This window comes from Triturus cristatus, chromosome 6 (genome assembly GCF_964204655.1).
Source record: "Triturus cristatus chromosome 6, aTriCri1.1, whole genome shotgun sequence".
In the NCBI taxonomy this organism is placed as follows: domain Eukaryota; kingdom Metazoa; phylum Chordata; class Amphibia; order Caudata; family Salamandridae; genus Triturus; species Triturus cristatus.
Genome location: NC_140589.1, coordinates 1,772,365,437 through 1,772,381,521, shown reverse-complemented (window position 1 = coordinate 1,772,381,521; position 16,085 = coordinate 1,772,365,437). Strand labels below are relative to the sequence as shown.

The 16,085-nt window shown below is 45.4% G+C and overlaps 1 protein-coding gene across 6 annotated transcripts in view; it reads right to left on the bottom strand.

Moving 5' to 3' along the window:
- Positions 1-16,085, bottom strand: part of FBXO16 (F-box protein 16) — a 355,765-nt gene that overhangs the window by 62,125 nt on the left and 277,555 nt on the right. For all 6 annotated transcript variants that reach the window (XM_085613061.1, XM_085613060.1, XM_085613063.1 and 3 more), the window contains one exon: positions 3,677-3,785. In XM_085613061.1, coding sequence (XP_085469187.1) covers positions 3,677-3,785 — 109 coding nt within the window. The remainder of the gene's footprint in view (positions 1-3,676; positions 3,786-16,085) is intronic.

The window sequence follows — 16,085 nt, the reverse complement described above, 5'->3', positions numbered from 1 at the left end:
GATAGACAGATCTCATCCTCCTACCCCACCATCCTCAATACCCAAAACATACTCTGGACCAGCTTCCTCTCTCCTTCCCTCCCCAACCGACACCGCTCCATTACAGCTCCATCACTGAGGTACAGAAGCTTCGAATGCATTTCCCATCATCAGTATTTTTGCCAATTAAAAGAAAATAACATTTGAAAAAATTATCATATGAAGGCGAGTTAGAGCTGTTGTAATATTTCATGGTTCATATGTATATGTTACAGGAACAGAATTAGGCACAGGTACATTGCTTGCTTAACGTTCATGGCTTGAGGGAGACTGGGCGTCATCAAATGATATGACAGAGCTCAAGAGTATTAGATGTGTTCTCTTAAAATGTGAATAAATGATGCTAACAGTAAATAATGGCTTGTAAAGAGAATTCCTGCTTATCATTTACCTAAAAATATCTGCAAAGTTGCATATACTTTGTAGGTTAAATAGCAAAAAAATGTTTTTAATTAAATCATTACTAGTCTCCTAGATAACTTCAGGTGAAGGGGTTCTATGATTAAGATGCAAAAACTAAAAACCACAGACAGTCACCAACCATGGTGAGAATGATAGCTATAATTACCCCAATGCTCTGATCATGCCCTCACAGTGAGTGTGAATGGTGGTTGAGGGTACAGTCCACTTTGACTGAAAAAAACATGGGACTGATGCTGGTCCTGTCCACTGACCAGACCTATAGCTGAACATGACTATACCAAGTAGACCCTGTACCTAGCTATGGCCATGTTATGTCTACTACGGGTTCAAGGCTTGTCTTTTGGCCAAATCTAACACTTTAACACTAAGGGCCTGATTTAGACCTCGGCGGACCGGTTACACCGTCACAACGGTGACTGATATCCTGTCTGCCGAAATATAAATCCCGTAGGAAATAATGGGATTCATATTTTGGCGGGAGGGCGGGATATCCGTCACTGCTGGGACGTCGTAACCCGTCCCCCGAGTTGTAAGTCAGGCCCTGAGTGTTCCAGAACTCTTCGACCACCTGGCCTGGCTCTCGCCAGCCCTGCGCTCAAGGCCCCACCCACTAGCAGTGGCTCGGCATGCCCTTCATGCAAGCCCCCTGTGCCCTAGGTGCAGAGTTTGGCCTTCGGTCTAGTGATGCACTTCAATCCTGAGCACCTCAGCTCCTAATCCAGCTTCAATTTTGTAATTCAGGAATTTCATTGGGTTCCAGTGTTTTCAAGGGGAAATCCAGTAGGTTTTATTTGATAAAGTTTTTTTCTCATCTGAATAAAGAACCATAACTTCCTTTTAAGAAAGATTTTCCAGTGTATGATTTAGGGTTTATGTCCCTATACGTTGGTCCTTAGCCACAGCAAGAAAGCGTTGCGCATGGACTTGCCTCTGCACAGCCTCCCAGAGCATAGACCCTTTGTCCCACAACATACAGCTGTGTGCGCTCTTTGGTCATACCCTGCGCTCAACTCATGCCCCCCGTGCCCTATGCGCACAACCTTTCGCCAATCGCTGCAGTCTTCGGGCACATGATGGGGCCTTCAGAACAGAGCGGGTTTCTTGGTTCTAGTTGATGTTTTCAGATCTGCAGATCTGCAAAGAGATCAATGAAACCAAGATTGAGGCCATATCCTTAACTAATATCTGTGCTAAAGGCCAGGCCATGCGCCCAGAGCCAACCGTGGGGCTTGAGCAAGGCATTCACCGAGATTTCATTGTGCACAGCAGAAGGCCCTGCACAGCTGGTGCAGTGGAAACTGGACTGGGTGCAGCACCTGGCCACAGGAAAGGAACTGTGCCCATAGGCCATGCAGAGCCGGTGGGGGTGGGCTGAGGGATAGATAGGTGGGTGACCTTGCATTACAGCACTAGCACATCTGCAGCTAAGATTCATTATAAAATTATATTTTCGATTTTTGACACTATAGCTTTCAATATGCACCAATATAGCACAGCTACTGTTCTGTAGGAATACATTGACAGTATGGATTGACACTAAAAATAAGATAATTTTTTTGCACTTTTCAATTTAAAAAAATAAATAAATACTAACATGGAATCAGATTGTGTCCGGTAAAGTGAGAGCATTACTTATGTTGGGATTGGCGATGGTAGTCCATTTTCTGCCCTTCCCAGTCACATAGGGACAGAGAAATACTAGTCATATCTCTACCATCATGAAGCAATCACTATCAGCCAATGTTTGCTTACCCTCTAACCCTGTAGTGCACAGGGTCAAGACCTCAGGCACGCTGCAGGGTCAGCAGACTACCTGGCCCAGGAAACCCTTGGCTGGCGCTGAATTTCTCCATTTTATGTGAACTTCCTCCAGTACAGAAGTTTGCAGATATGTCAACAGACCCAATTTAGGCGAGAAATTGCCGATTATTATAGCCAAAATGTCTTTATTTCACCTGTCTCTCCCCTAAAATTGCATCTGCTTTAATATATGTAGAAGAGGAGGAAATACATTCCCCTGATTTTTTTTCCAGTTGTAAAATGTTGGAATGCATGAGTTTGGCACATGTCTAGTATTGAACTCCTCCCACCAAGCACAAACATAATTTACACGGCACACCTCTAGTGTACAACTCCTCCCACCAAGCACAAACATTCTTTACACGGCACACCTCTAGTGTACAACTCCTCCCACCAAGCACAAACATTATTTACACGGCACACCTCTAGTGTACAACTCCTCCCACCAAGCACAAACATAATTTACACGACACACCTCTAGTATACAACTCCTCCCACCAAGCACAAACATTATTTACACGGCACACCTCTAGTGTACAACTCCTCCCACCAAGCACAAACGTAATTTACAAGGCACACCTCTAGTGTACAACTCCTCCCACCAAGCACAAACATAATTTACCATGGCACACCTCTAGTGTACAACTCCTCCCACCAAGCACAAACATAATTTACCATGGCACACCTCTAGTGTACAACTCCTCCCACCAAGCACAAACATAATTTACCATGGCACACCTCTAGTGTACAACTCCTCCCACCAAGCACAAACATAATTTACCATGGCACACCTCTAGCATTCAACTCCTTCCTCCAACCACAAACATAATTTACCACGGCACACCTCTAGCATTCAACTCCTCCCTCCAAGCACAAACATAATTTTCCATGGCACACCTCTAGCATTCAACTCCTCCCTCCAACCACAAACATAATTTACCACAGCACACCTCTAGTGTACAACTCCTCCCACCAAGCACAAACATAATTTGCAAGGCACACCTCTAGTGTACAACTCCTGCCACCAAGCACAAACATTGGCATTAGTACCCAGGCAAGACATGTTTTGGGGTCCCCTGTTTGTAATAACTTTGAATTTTACTACACACGTTTGTGCTAACTGCAGGCTGCATGATGCAAAACAAACTTTTGGAAGTGGGTTTCACACAAAAAAAATATGCTTTTTCCCTAGATCCCAAAAATCCTTCAGATCACCCTGGACTTACAGAGACATAGGTAGGGGTAGGAAGAGAGAAGAGAGGTTCAGATGTAGAAATAGAAAAAAGTGAGAGAAACAAAGTTTACTTTTCCAGGGGACCCCTGGAGAGGTGGGGGCACTGGGCAATTGACGACTTTGCTCATGCTTTTGTGCGCAAACCAAGTCAGGAGAATAAAGTGATGAGAAAACACTTGCCAGTGACTTTGCTTTCCGCAGTTTGTAAGACGTGGAGGAGGCCGGCCTCTTCTTTTTCTCATGGGCTTCCTGGCTAATATCCGGTGTTATCCCGCCACCTTTTTTCCTACTACAAAGTAAAAAAACACACAAATTACCCTATATTCGTTTTTTTGCTGATGTATAACCTTTGAACAATATAGTTTCTAAAAAGATGCAACACTTTAATGAAGGCCTACCCTTTGCAAATAGAAATAAAGTACTCACAGATTCGAGTTTCACAAACTGAAACATCAATATGTTTTCAAACTCTTCAGTGATACTGAGGTATTAAAAGAGCACTTTTGCAGCAGGAAAGGTGTATTGTACGACTGAATAACACGTCTGTGGTGAGTGACATGGAACCCTGAGTGGCCATGCCCGCACAATGCTCACTCTTACTCTGTGCATTGCACCTTCTTGCATGTCAAACCTTGTTAAAGCGGTTGTAATGTTCAATCCCTCTTATTCATAGCTGCCAACTGTCCCTTTTTTGCTGGGACAGTCCCAGCAAGTTGGAGACTGGCCCAGATAATTCACTATCCCGGGACAGGCACTTCGGAGTCAATTTCAGGAAATTGCAATGGGAATTTCAAACAACTATAGGCCAAAGTAACCATGTTGGAAAAATTCTCCAATGCAGCTGAATGGAAGATTTTTTGCAACTCAGCTACTTTGGCCTTAAGTTTGAAATGTTCATCTCAATTCCCTGCAATTCTACTATGATAAGAAGGTGGAGTTAAATTATGCTAATTATGTGGGTGGGGAGGACTGGGAAGAGCTTTGTGGCAGTGGGTGTGGTACATTTGGAAATTGATAGCTGTGCTGCAAAGTGTCCCTGGAATTCTTTTTCAAATGTTGCCAACTATGCGATTTAGAACCAAATGCCGCACTAAAAAGAGTGAAAAAATGTGTTTGCAAGTTTTTAGTTCCGTGCTTTTGACAAGGTTAGCACATATATTTCTAACTTGGTCAACTTTTCGAATTCAATTTATCAACAGATTTTAGTAATATTGCCTCACTTTTTAGAGTAAAGTGTAATACAGCGATTTAGAACTATCCAGCAAATAAGGCAGAGACGGTTGTGGTAATATTGCCATCACCAATTCCCATGATATTTAAAGAAAACCCCCAAAAATTGGAGAGTAGACAGCAAAAATATTGCTTCGGCCATACATTTCCGCATGTCTCCTGCAGCACCTAAAGGCAGATCCAGACGTCGTTTAGGATCCCAAGCTTTACGTACAGGTCTATCTGGTACAAAGACCATGTACTCCTTTGCAACAGTTGGTCAGATGGCAGCCAATGAGAACCTTAAGGTTGGCAGCCCATCTTTCTCTGGTTCTCTGCCCTTTGGAGCCAGGTCCTGAGTCTGCTAAGGCCCACTCAGATAGATCACTCTCGGAACTGCAACATTGGACAACTCCTTAAGAGCATGTTCGTTAAATGGCTGTTTTCCACTAGATCTGTCCATATTTGTAGCATGAAAGCTAATGGAACAACCATTCATGCAGGCATTCTTTACCTTGAGGATTCACAAAAGATAGGTCATAGTGAGGGTAAGGCTCTGCAAGGCAGGTAAGTACCCAAATGCTGCTGTAGATGTATAGATCGCTGCCTGTGAAGGGACTGGTGAGACAGACCTCATAAAGATGGAGGGTTTAGAAACCTCTATTGCAATCAAATACATACAAAACCAGAAGTGACAAATTCAATAGGCTTGTCAGTACAATGGTTAATTTTTTTATTGCAGATCATAGGCCACAAAAAAAAACAAAAAAGAACACAAGCCGCTGAATAAATTGGCTCACATACACTTGCATTACAAACATTACCCTCCCATAAGGCCAGGCGACAAGCTGACCAATGGGAGAACATAGAATCCACAACAAAAGCCAATCATATGACAGCACTATGTATAACGTCCTGCTTGACTGCGAACAGCCCTCTTTTCTTGTTGCTCGCAGTCAAGATAAGAACACTGGTTTAATATCTATTTCTGTTTCAACATTGTTTGCATTTATATTGTTGGTGGCGTTAGCGAGAATAGTCTTTAATTTGGGGTTAAAAGTATTCTTTGCTCCTCGTGCGCAGCTCGCGCTACCGTTAATCTCCCCAGCCGCTCACTAGCGTTCTGAGTTTTCCTCGCAGCGCGGCACAAGTCGGCCATTTCCACCGTCTTCCTTCCTCAGCTGTGGCACCGTGCGGCCAACTTCTTCGCTTCTCGGCTGTGACGCTGTACGGGCAAGCTTTGAATTGCCCTCTTCTTCCCTCGTTGGAACTTGGTTCTCCGGTGTCTCGACAACTGCTCGGCTGCCTTCCCTATCGGACAGCCTCTTTGGGCGTGGTTTTCTCTTCGTGGTCCACGGTCTCCACATTAAACACACGCCCAGGGGCGGGGCTCCTCCATTTCTTTCTGATTTAACCCTTATGTTACCTTGTTAAAATACTGCCTTTGCCAAATATATATTTTTTCAATGGAGATTGATAGTTATCAGATTTCAGTTATGGAAAATGAGGAAGGGGAGGCATTCAAGAATGATTTAAATGTTTTTATTCATTCCTCTGTGGAACAGGCAGTTGAAGCCTTCATGAAAACATTCTCTAAAAATATGGAAAATTCCATGTTAAATTTTGATGTCCAAAACTTTACTGCTGGAATAACGCTAGGTGTGACACACCTCGCGTCCCCAAATTGCACTCCGGAGGGTTGCACGACCCTTTCAAAAAAAGTAAACCATATGTGATCCAAAAAATCACTTGTTGTTCTTTCAGTATTCAATGATTTATTGAATGCTTATTGCGCAATGTTAATCTTCACATTTGCTTTTAAACATTTTTCTTCTGAAACAATAATTTTCCTTTAGCACTTGATTGAGACATTATCACGTTCAAATTCCCAATGCATTTCGGGATTAACCCTTCATCAGGAGACTCATTACTCTGAAAAAAATTAATAATGTGCTGTCAAAAGCTGAACACTCCCAGTTTCGTATCTACATATAATTTGTTCGTAAATGGTATGAAACAAAAGGTTAAACAGTGGTTGCCATCACCATGGGATGTGATGCATCAAAGTTGGAGTAAATGTGAAAATTTGTGCTGAGACTAGCCGGGAAAGTGGTGAATAAATAGAATCAAGTTGAGACTAAAAATGTGAAAATTTGTACGGTGACTAGTCCAAAAAGTGCTGAATTAAATACATCAAGTCTAAGAGACTGAAAGCGTGAGATCGATCCGTATTGCCGGATCATATTAACAAAATCACGGATTTAAGAATAAAGTGCAACCAAGGTAGTGCGCTTGCTGGTAAATACAAGAGCATGACCAAGTGCAAGGAAAATGTTTGCCGTGTTAAGAAAATCACAAGTGTAAAGTGATCAAAGGAAGAGAAACCTCAAAAGTGAACCTGCGGTTTCAAACGGGTGCAAGACCGCGTGCGTATGAAAAATAGACCGTAAGTGCTCAAAACATACCTAGTCAATGCCTTTCCATAAAAAAGTACTGTTAGTCGGCATTGAACCAAATGTCAAATGGCGCTGCCTGCTTATCGCGGGTATACCAGTTACGAATTCTGAAATAGCAAAGACGTGAAACAACCAATGTTATATTGTGTGCTATTTAAAAAAGCCAGAATGGCATGTCGCTGTCTACAACGTTAAAGATAATTTTACCTTAACAGTGTCCGTGTAATTCATTCCAGTAAAGAACTGGAATGCCGCCATGTGTGTTCTGTAAGCAACTGACATGGACTTATGGGAAAGGGTTAAGGACAGTAAGAAAGGACTCTCTAACAAGGTCAACAGTGAAAGTGAATGCGGCGTCGCCATATTGAAATGGGTAGAAAGGAGCGTGAAAAGACCCGAAATGAAAAGTATGTGAAAACATTTTTGGGTGAGAATCGTGAACCCGAGGGTTAACAATAGTGAAAAAGTAAGATGAGGAAATTACGACGGAAGTTCAACTGAACAAATAATATCCTGTGTACAAATAATACATGATGGAAGTTCACCCAAACAAATAGTGTCCTGTATACAAATAATACGTTGAGAATGGTAATTCGCGGTGACAATAAATACTGCAAATAGTACATGATAGAAATTCACCCCAACAAATAATGTCCTGTTTACAAATAATACGTTGAGAATATCAATTCAGCGGCGACAACAGCGCTAATTTTTCAACTGATCCACAGACGGAGAAAGTTCCACATCCAACAAATCAACTGACAGACCAGGTTTTAACAAAGATCGTAACAAGAGAGACACTACTGCACGCAATGTCGACATGGCTCCGTCGACCAGTACTTCCTCTGGGGCTCATTTTTTAGAGAAAGGCCAAAACATAAGCGTCGAACCAGGGAAAAAGGGAACAAAAAACAAAGATCTGCCAATAGCCAAGTCAACGTTAATCGTCAACATGTCAAATACTACGTTGAGCAACTTTCAAATTAACACTTTGCAAAAACATACATCATTTGTACCTGTTCATCATTCAAATGAATTAGAATCGGAAATTGCAGTATTTAAGTTCATGAGAAACATGCATTTGAGACACTTTTTCAAGAACATAGTCACCACATCAACAACCCTTAATGTAGATTTTCATCAGATCCGATGGACAGAAAATCTGGATTTTATTAAAGACACGGAGGCTAATATTATGCAATCCTCTTTATTGCGCCACCCACAGCAGCATTTCCAAGAACATAGAACACAACAACGTTCTTTAGAACTTAATAAAGAGCCAGAACCTCCATGACTCTTCCTTCTTTTTGTGTGCTGCATTAAATAAAACATAAGTCCTTAAAACCTCAAACAACCAGGAAGACACAAAATCCAAATAAAAACATGATCCATCTTCTTCTTCATTGTTGACCCCGTGCTGAAAAAGAACAAATATCCATTATCAACAAGGGAAGGGAGAGGAGGGATAATATTAGCCTCCGTGTCTTTAATAAAATCCAGATGTTCTGTCCATCAAAGCCGATGAAAATCTACATTTTATGGCAAGACCGGAGGCTAAGATTATGCAAGTTCAAAGCCTCTCTAATAAAAATGAACTTACATGCAACACAGGCTTAAAATAGAACTTCCTAAAAATTGAGTCATTAGACCAATCAGCACTTCTAAGAATATCTTGTAACGCACCCCCAAGCATAAATGCCTTAGATGCCGAAGCACTCCTTACCGAATGTGCACCAAATCTACTCACATCAACACCAGCATTCTTCATTACCTCTTTCACCCATCTTGCCAAAGTCGGATTAGAAACGGCTTTGTGTGGTTTCCTATAAGATATTAACAACTGTTTTTCATTTGCAGGACGAACAAAAGATGTCCTTCTCTCGTATTCTTTCAAACAACGTACAACACACAAACGTTCATGTCCATCAAAATATGGATAGAAAATACTATCCGAATTGGTCTTTATTTGTAATATATTCTGACCCACAGAGATCCCATCAATCAAACTATGCCCAGCAGCGATAGCTGATCTATGCACATTAATAGTTGTGTACGCTAAACCTGAGCTAAACAAAGACGCTAAATAATTTACCACAAACACTACATCCACTGAAACGGGATCATAATCCCTCTCCAAACACCAGCGTAACCATTTCTGCCAAGCCACTCTATACATTTTTCTTGTTCCTGGAGCCCAGGATTCTTTAATAAGTTGACAAGCTTCAAACGAAAGTCCTGGCACCTCCCAGACTCTCCTGAAATTCTCCAAGCCATTAGTCTCATTTGACCTGAAAGCACTAATTCGTGGAATTCTCCCTGAGCTCCTTTCAAAATTTCTGGGAATGTCGGAAGGAGGATTGGACAATCTATTGACATCTCCAAAAGAATGGGATTACAAACCTGAGATTTCCATAGTGGAGTTATCAACACTACCGTCTCCATCCATTTCCGCACCATCAAAGTCACCCTGGTTATCAACACAAATGGAGGGAAAGCATAAGGTCCTTTGACCCTGCCTCAGGTAGGTCGCGCCCCCAGCCGCTACACGGACCTCCTGTGACGCCTGCCCCCGCTGTCGCCTGCTCCTGCCACCTGCCTGCTGATACGTGAGCCCCCCTTGGTCCTCACGCACTGTCTGTCTTGTCACTCGGTTTTCCACCGCCTTCTTCCCGCCTTCTTCCTCTGTGCACCTTGCCCCGTTTTACCTCCTGTGCCCCTCACACCTGTTGCCTGTTCCTCCGCATTTCCACCGTTTCTTCCTTCTGTGCCCCCCTGTTGCCTCTGCTCCCCTTCATTGTTGCCTGTTTTCGTTTTCGTTTTGCTGTGTGCCCCTTGCCCCGTGTTTGCCTTCTGTACCCCTTCACTGTTGCCTGTTTTCGTTTTCGTTTTGCTCTGTGCCCCTTGCCCCGTTTTTGCCTTCTGTACCCCTTCACTGTTGCCTGTTTTCGTTTTGCTCTGTGCCCCTTGCCCTGTGTTTTTCCTTCTGTACCCCTTCATTGTTGTCTGACTTGCGCTTGTACCACCGCTGTTTTCCGTCTGTGCCCTTCCCCCCGCCTTCCTCCTGTGCCATTTCCCGCCGCTGCGCCCCTGCGGCCCCGCCCCCCGCTGTCCCATTCGCCACCCCGCTCCCGCCTCCCAGCTGCTCCTCCCTCCCACAGTGCCTCATATGGAGGCCGCGCAGCGGGCGCGCCAGTGGCGCGCCTAAGGCAAGCCCGTCTGCGCCCGTCCGTGCCTGGCCCGCGCCCAGCACCAGAACCCCTGGCCCCCGCCAGAGCCAGGGTACCCGGCTGAGCTACGACTCCGCCGCCCTCAACGCACTCAACACCGGACGAACACCCGCCTGCTACCGAGCCACCCCAAAGCGAACCCACGGACCCTTCACCTGTCAAGCATGCAGATTCACCTGCCTCCGAAACTGTAGACAGCCCACCAAACCCAACATCAACAACCACCTCAAGTGCATCCTCATCCACACACGCTCCGTCCACAAGCATGCCATCGAACTCTGGGACCTCCTCGACAACACAGCACCAGACGTCGCCTTCCTCACGGAATCCTGGATGAACGCCTCCTCGGCCCCCGACATCGCCATAGCCATCCCGGACGGCTACAAGATCACCAGGAAAGACCGCGTCAACCGAACCGGAGGAGGGATCGCCATCGTCCACAGGAACACCATCAACATCACGACCAACACCGAAGACACACTCTCCGACGCCGAACACCTGCACTTCCAGATTCACACCGACCCCAAGATCACCCTTAGAGGAACGCTCATCTACAGACCTCCGGGCCCGCGCACACAATTCAGCGAAACCATCGCCGAATTCATCAGCCCGCACGCCCTAGCCTCACCAGAATACATCCTCCTAGGGGATCTGAACTTCCACCTGGAGAAAAACAGCGACAACAACACCACCACCCTGCTCGACAACCTCGCCAACCTCAGACTCAAGCAACTGGTGAACAACCCCACCCATGTGGCGGGCCACACGCTAGACCCTATCTTCTCCGCCAGCAACCACGTCTCCTTCAGCCACTCCACCGGACTACACTGGACCGACCACAGATGCATCCACTTCACCTTCAAAATGAATACATCCCACCACCGCACGCAACAGATCGCCTGCAGATGCTGGAGCAAAATCACCACAGACCAGCTCCTCTCATCGCTGAGCCAGAACCCGCCAGCCGACACCGCTGACACCAACAACGCAGCCCACAACCTCACACAGTGGATCACCCACTGCGCCGACGACCTCGCCCCCCTGAAGAACCCCCCAGGGAAGACCGGCAACAGGAAAACCTCATGGTTCACAGACGCCCTCAAAGAATCAAAGAAATCCTGCCGAACCCTCGAAAAAACCTGGCGCCACGAACGGACAACAGAAAACATGGCAGCCCTCAAGAACGCCACCCACGAACACCACCAGCTGATCCGCTCCACCAAAAGGTCATCATTCAAAGAGCGGCTAGACAACAACACCCACACCAGCAAGGAACTCTTCAGCATCGTCAAAGAGCTCTCCAACCCCAGCACCAACAACAACGACATCACACCGTCACAAGACCTCTGCAACTCCCTCGCCACGTACTTCCACCGCAAGATCGCAGACATACACAACAGCTTCGGGACCCAGACTACGCCTCCAGTCATCGAACCAACGACCCCACCACCACCCTCAGCGCCTGGACCCCCATCAGCATTGAAGACACCACCAACGCCATGAACTCCATCCAATCCGGCTCCCCCTCTGACCCATGCCCCCATCACATCTTCAACAAAGCCGACACCATCATCGCACCCCATCTCCGGAACATCATAAACAACTCCTTCACGTCCGCCACCTTCCCTGAGAGTTGGAAGCACGCAGAAATCAACGCCCTTCTGAAGAAACCCACAGCGGACCCCAAAGACCTCAAGAACTTCCGCCCCATCTCTCTTCTTCCCTTCCCGGCTAAAGTCATCGAGAAGACTGTCAACAAACAGCTGACCGCTTTCCTTGAGGCAAACAACTCGCTCGACCCATCCCAGTCCGGATTCCGAGCCAACCACAGCACCGAGACCGCCCTCATCGCAGCCACCGACGACATCAGGACCCTGATGGACAACGGGGAAACTACCGCTCTCATCCTCCTAGACCTCTCGGCAGCCTTCGATACCGTTTGCCATCGCACCCTAACAACCCGCCTCTTCAACACTGGGATCCAAGGAAAGGCCCTGGACTGGATCTCCTCGTTCCTCTCCGACAGAACCCAGAGAGTCCGCCTCCCTCCCTTCCGCTCAGCGGCCACTGAGATCATGTGCGGCGTACCCCAAGGCTCCTCGCTCAGTCCAACCCTCTTCAATATCTACATGAGCCCCCTCGCCGCCATCGCACGCAAACACAACATCAACATCATCTCCTACGCCGACGACACCCAGCTGATATTCTCCCTCACCAAAGACCCAGCCACCGCCAAAACCAACCTCCAGGAAGGAATGAAGGACGTCGCAGAATGGATGAAACTCAGCCGCCTGAAGCTGAATTCAGACAAGATGGAGGTCCTCATACTCAGACAATCCCCATCCGCCTGGGACGACTCCTGGTGGCCCACAGCTCTGGGCTCCGCGCCAACACCATCGGACCACGCACGCAACCTGGGATTCATCCTGGACTCCTCGCTCACGATGACCAAGCAAGTCAACGCCGTCTCGTCCTCTTGCTTCAACACCCTGCGCATGCTCCGAAAAATATTCAGGTGGATCCCCACCAAAACCAGGAAGACCGTCACCCAGGCCCTCGTCACCAGCCGACTGGACTACGGAAACGCCCTTTACGCAGGAACCACTGCCAAACTTCAAAAACGACTCCAACGCATAAAGAACGCCTCCGCACGACTCATCCTCGACATCCCTCGCCACAGCCACATATCCGCCCACCTGAGAAACCTGCACTGGCTCCCCGTCAGCAAGAGGATCACTTTCAGGCTCCTCACCCACGCACACAAAGCACTCCACGACATGGGCCCCGAATACCTCAACAGCCGCCTCTCGTTCTACACCCCCACACGCCAGCTCCGTTCCGCCAGCCTTGCTTTTGCCACCGTCCCTCGGATCCGCAGAATCCCCACCGGAGGAAGATCGTTCTCCTACCTGGCAGCCAAAGCTTGGAACTCCCTCCCCGCACACCTACGACTGACCCAGGACCATCTCACCTTCAGGAAACACCTCAAGACCTGGCTATTCGAGCAGTAGCGGCTCCCCCCCTCCCTTCAGCGCCTTGAGACCCTCACGGGTGAGTAGCGCGCTCTATAAATGCCCTGATTGATTGATTAATAAGGTCGAAGGCCCCTCCAGTCCTGCCTGAAAGCATCTATCCCAGCTGATTCCGGATCCGGACGCCAACTGAAAAACTTCCCCAGTTGAGTGTTCCACCTGTTCGCAAACAGATCCACGTAACAAGGGCCCCACAACTCCATTATCCTCCCAAAAACCAACCTGTGTAGAATCCAATCGCTGGAATCTGTTTGATTCCTCAAATACCAATCCGCCTGCACATTTTTCTGCCCTGGTATTATTCCGCTTGAACTAATATATTCTGTTTCAAGCAATAATCCCAAAACATTCTCGCCAGATCCGCTAGATCCCTTGACTTCGGACCCCCTAACTTGTTCACGTATCGAACCGCTGATACATTGTCCATTCTCAGCAATACTGAACACTTTGCTTTGTCTTTTGTGAAATTCTTTATTGCAAAAGAACCTGCCAATAGTTCCAGACAATTTATGTGCAAGTTCCTTTCCTCTACAGTCCACATACCCCCTGTCGAAACTGCACCACATCGAGCTCCCCATCTAGACAAACTCGCATCGGATTCTATAATCAATTCCGGATTCGATGCAAAAATTGCTTTCCCATTCCATGCCTCCATATTCTTCAACCACCAATTGAGTTCTGATCTTGCCTCGCCAGAAAGAGTAATCTCCTAAGAATATTTCATTCCACACCTTAAATGACTGCCCTTCAATCTTTGAAGTGCACGATAATTCAAAGGTCCTGGAAAAATAGCTTGAATAGTTGATGACAACAGACCTATAATCCTGGCTAACATTCTCAGAGAGATCACATCTAACGACAAAACCCTTCTAATTTCTTTCCGAATCTTCTTTATCTTCTCCATAGGTAATCTCAACTGACCTTGAATAGTATCTATCAAGAACCCTAGAAATTGTGTTTCCTGACTCGGAGACAGACAAGACTTGTATCTGTTCACCACAAAACCCAAACTCTCCAAAAGATCTATACCCAATCTTGTATGATCCTCCACTTTTTTTTTTAAACCCTCAAAACTCCGTTTTCTTTTCTTTAAAATATTAAATTAATATTTTATTTCCAAAATCCTGTGTCATACAATACACTAACACTCCTACCACACCGCCGTATTAAATTATCTCATCCGTGAACCCAAAACCCGTCTTTCCCTTCGTTCTGACTGAATCAACTGTCAGATCGCCGTCTTCAATCCTACGCAAGCGTCAAAGCAACGTGCTTGTTGACGCATGCGCAAAAACGCGTGACTACGTACACTTCTTCCTTGCCTGTCCTAAGATGGCTTCATACCATTGTGACGCGCTACTCGCGCCTGAATACCTAACGGTAAGCTCCGCAAATCAAACCCAAACAGTTTCAATCGATAACCTTTATAGATATAAATTGCTCATTTTAAATTTCGCCTCTCTCTATTTTCCTTGCGCATTTCTCGTATCATGTTATACTCTCTTCAATGACCATTTTATAAACGTTTGATTTACGCCGAGTTTTCGTTTAAAATCAACTCCGTGGTTTCGATTTAAATTCAACGATTTTTACTCTGGACACGTACCAAAACTCCCTAATGATACTCATTGCTATCTTTCAAATGATAATTTTTTACAAATTAATTTCAACATTTCTTTTTTACAAATAATTATGTTACCAATTTCACACTCATACCATGTTAATCCAAATAAAACATTCTCTAAAAACCATATTATCAATTTAGCTAACATACATTGCTTCCAGCATCCTTTTAACACATTTAACACACTCTTAAGAGAGAGTTAAAGCAAACATGACTTAACTGACGGGCAGCAGCAAAAAAGAAGGAAGAGTCATGGAGGTTCTGGCTCTTTATTAAGTTCTAAAGAACGTTGTTGTGTTCTATGTTCTTAGAAATGCTGCTGTGGGTGGCGCAATAAAGAGGATTGCATAATCTTAGCCTCCGGTCTTGCCATAAAATCAGGATACTACTGTGGGTCTCAAAAAGCAAAGCACCTTCATGGCACCGTAGAGTCATAAAATTCTTGATTCGTATGAAACAATTATACTTAAAGAGCTGAGGGAAGCACATAAAAAACCAAACCCAAGAATTTCCAACTTCACTACGAAAGAAAGACAAGCCATTGATAGCATAGCAAATAACCCTGACATCACGTGTTGTAAAGCCAATAAGGGCGGTGCTCTAGTAATATTCGATACATCTTTTTATGAACAAAGTGTGAATGAACATGTTAACAAAGTCTCCACTTATTTGAAATTATCCAACAATCCCACAGAAAAGTTTCAAAAGATTCTACGATCCATTGTTTATAAAGCTTGTGAATCAGGAGTCATCACAGAAAATGACAAGAAATACTTACTGATTGACCATCCGCGAAGTCCCACAATGTACATGCTACCCAAAGTACATAAAAATGTACACAAACCACCATTTCGACCAATTGTTTCCACAAAAATACAATTCATGAACCAACAGGAAAATACCTGGACCGCTATTTACAACCGTTGGTCCAGGACATGTCAACATACTTACACAACACTACAGATTTTCTGAATAAAATTAGTGATATACAGTTTGACACAGACACACCAATCACATTATGCACCATTGATGTATGCTCAT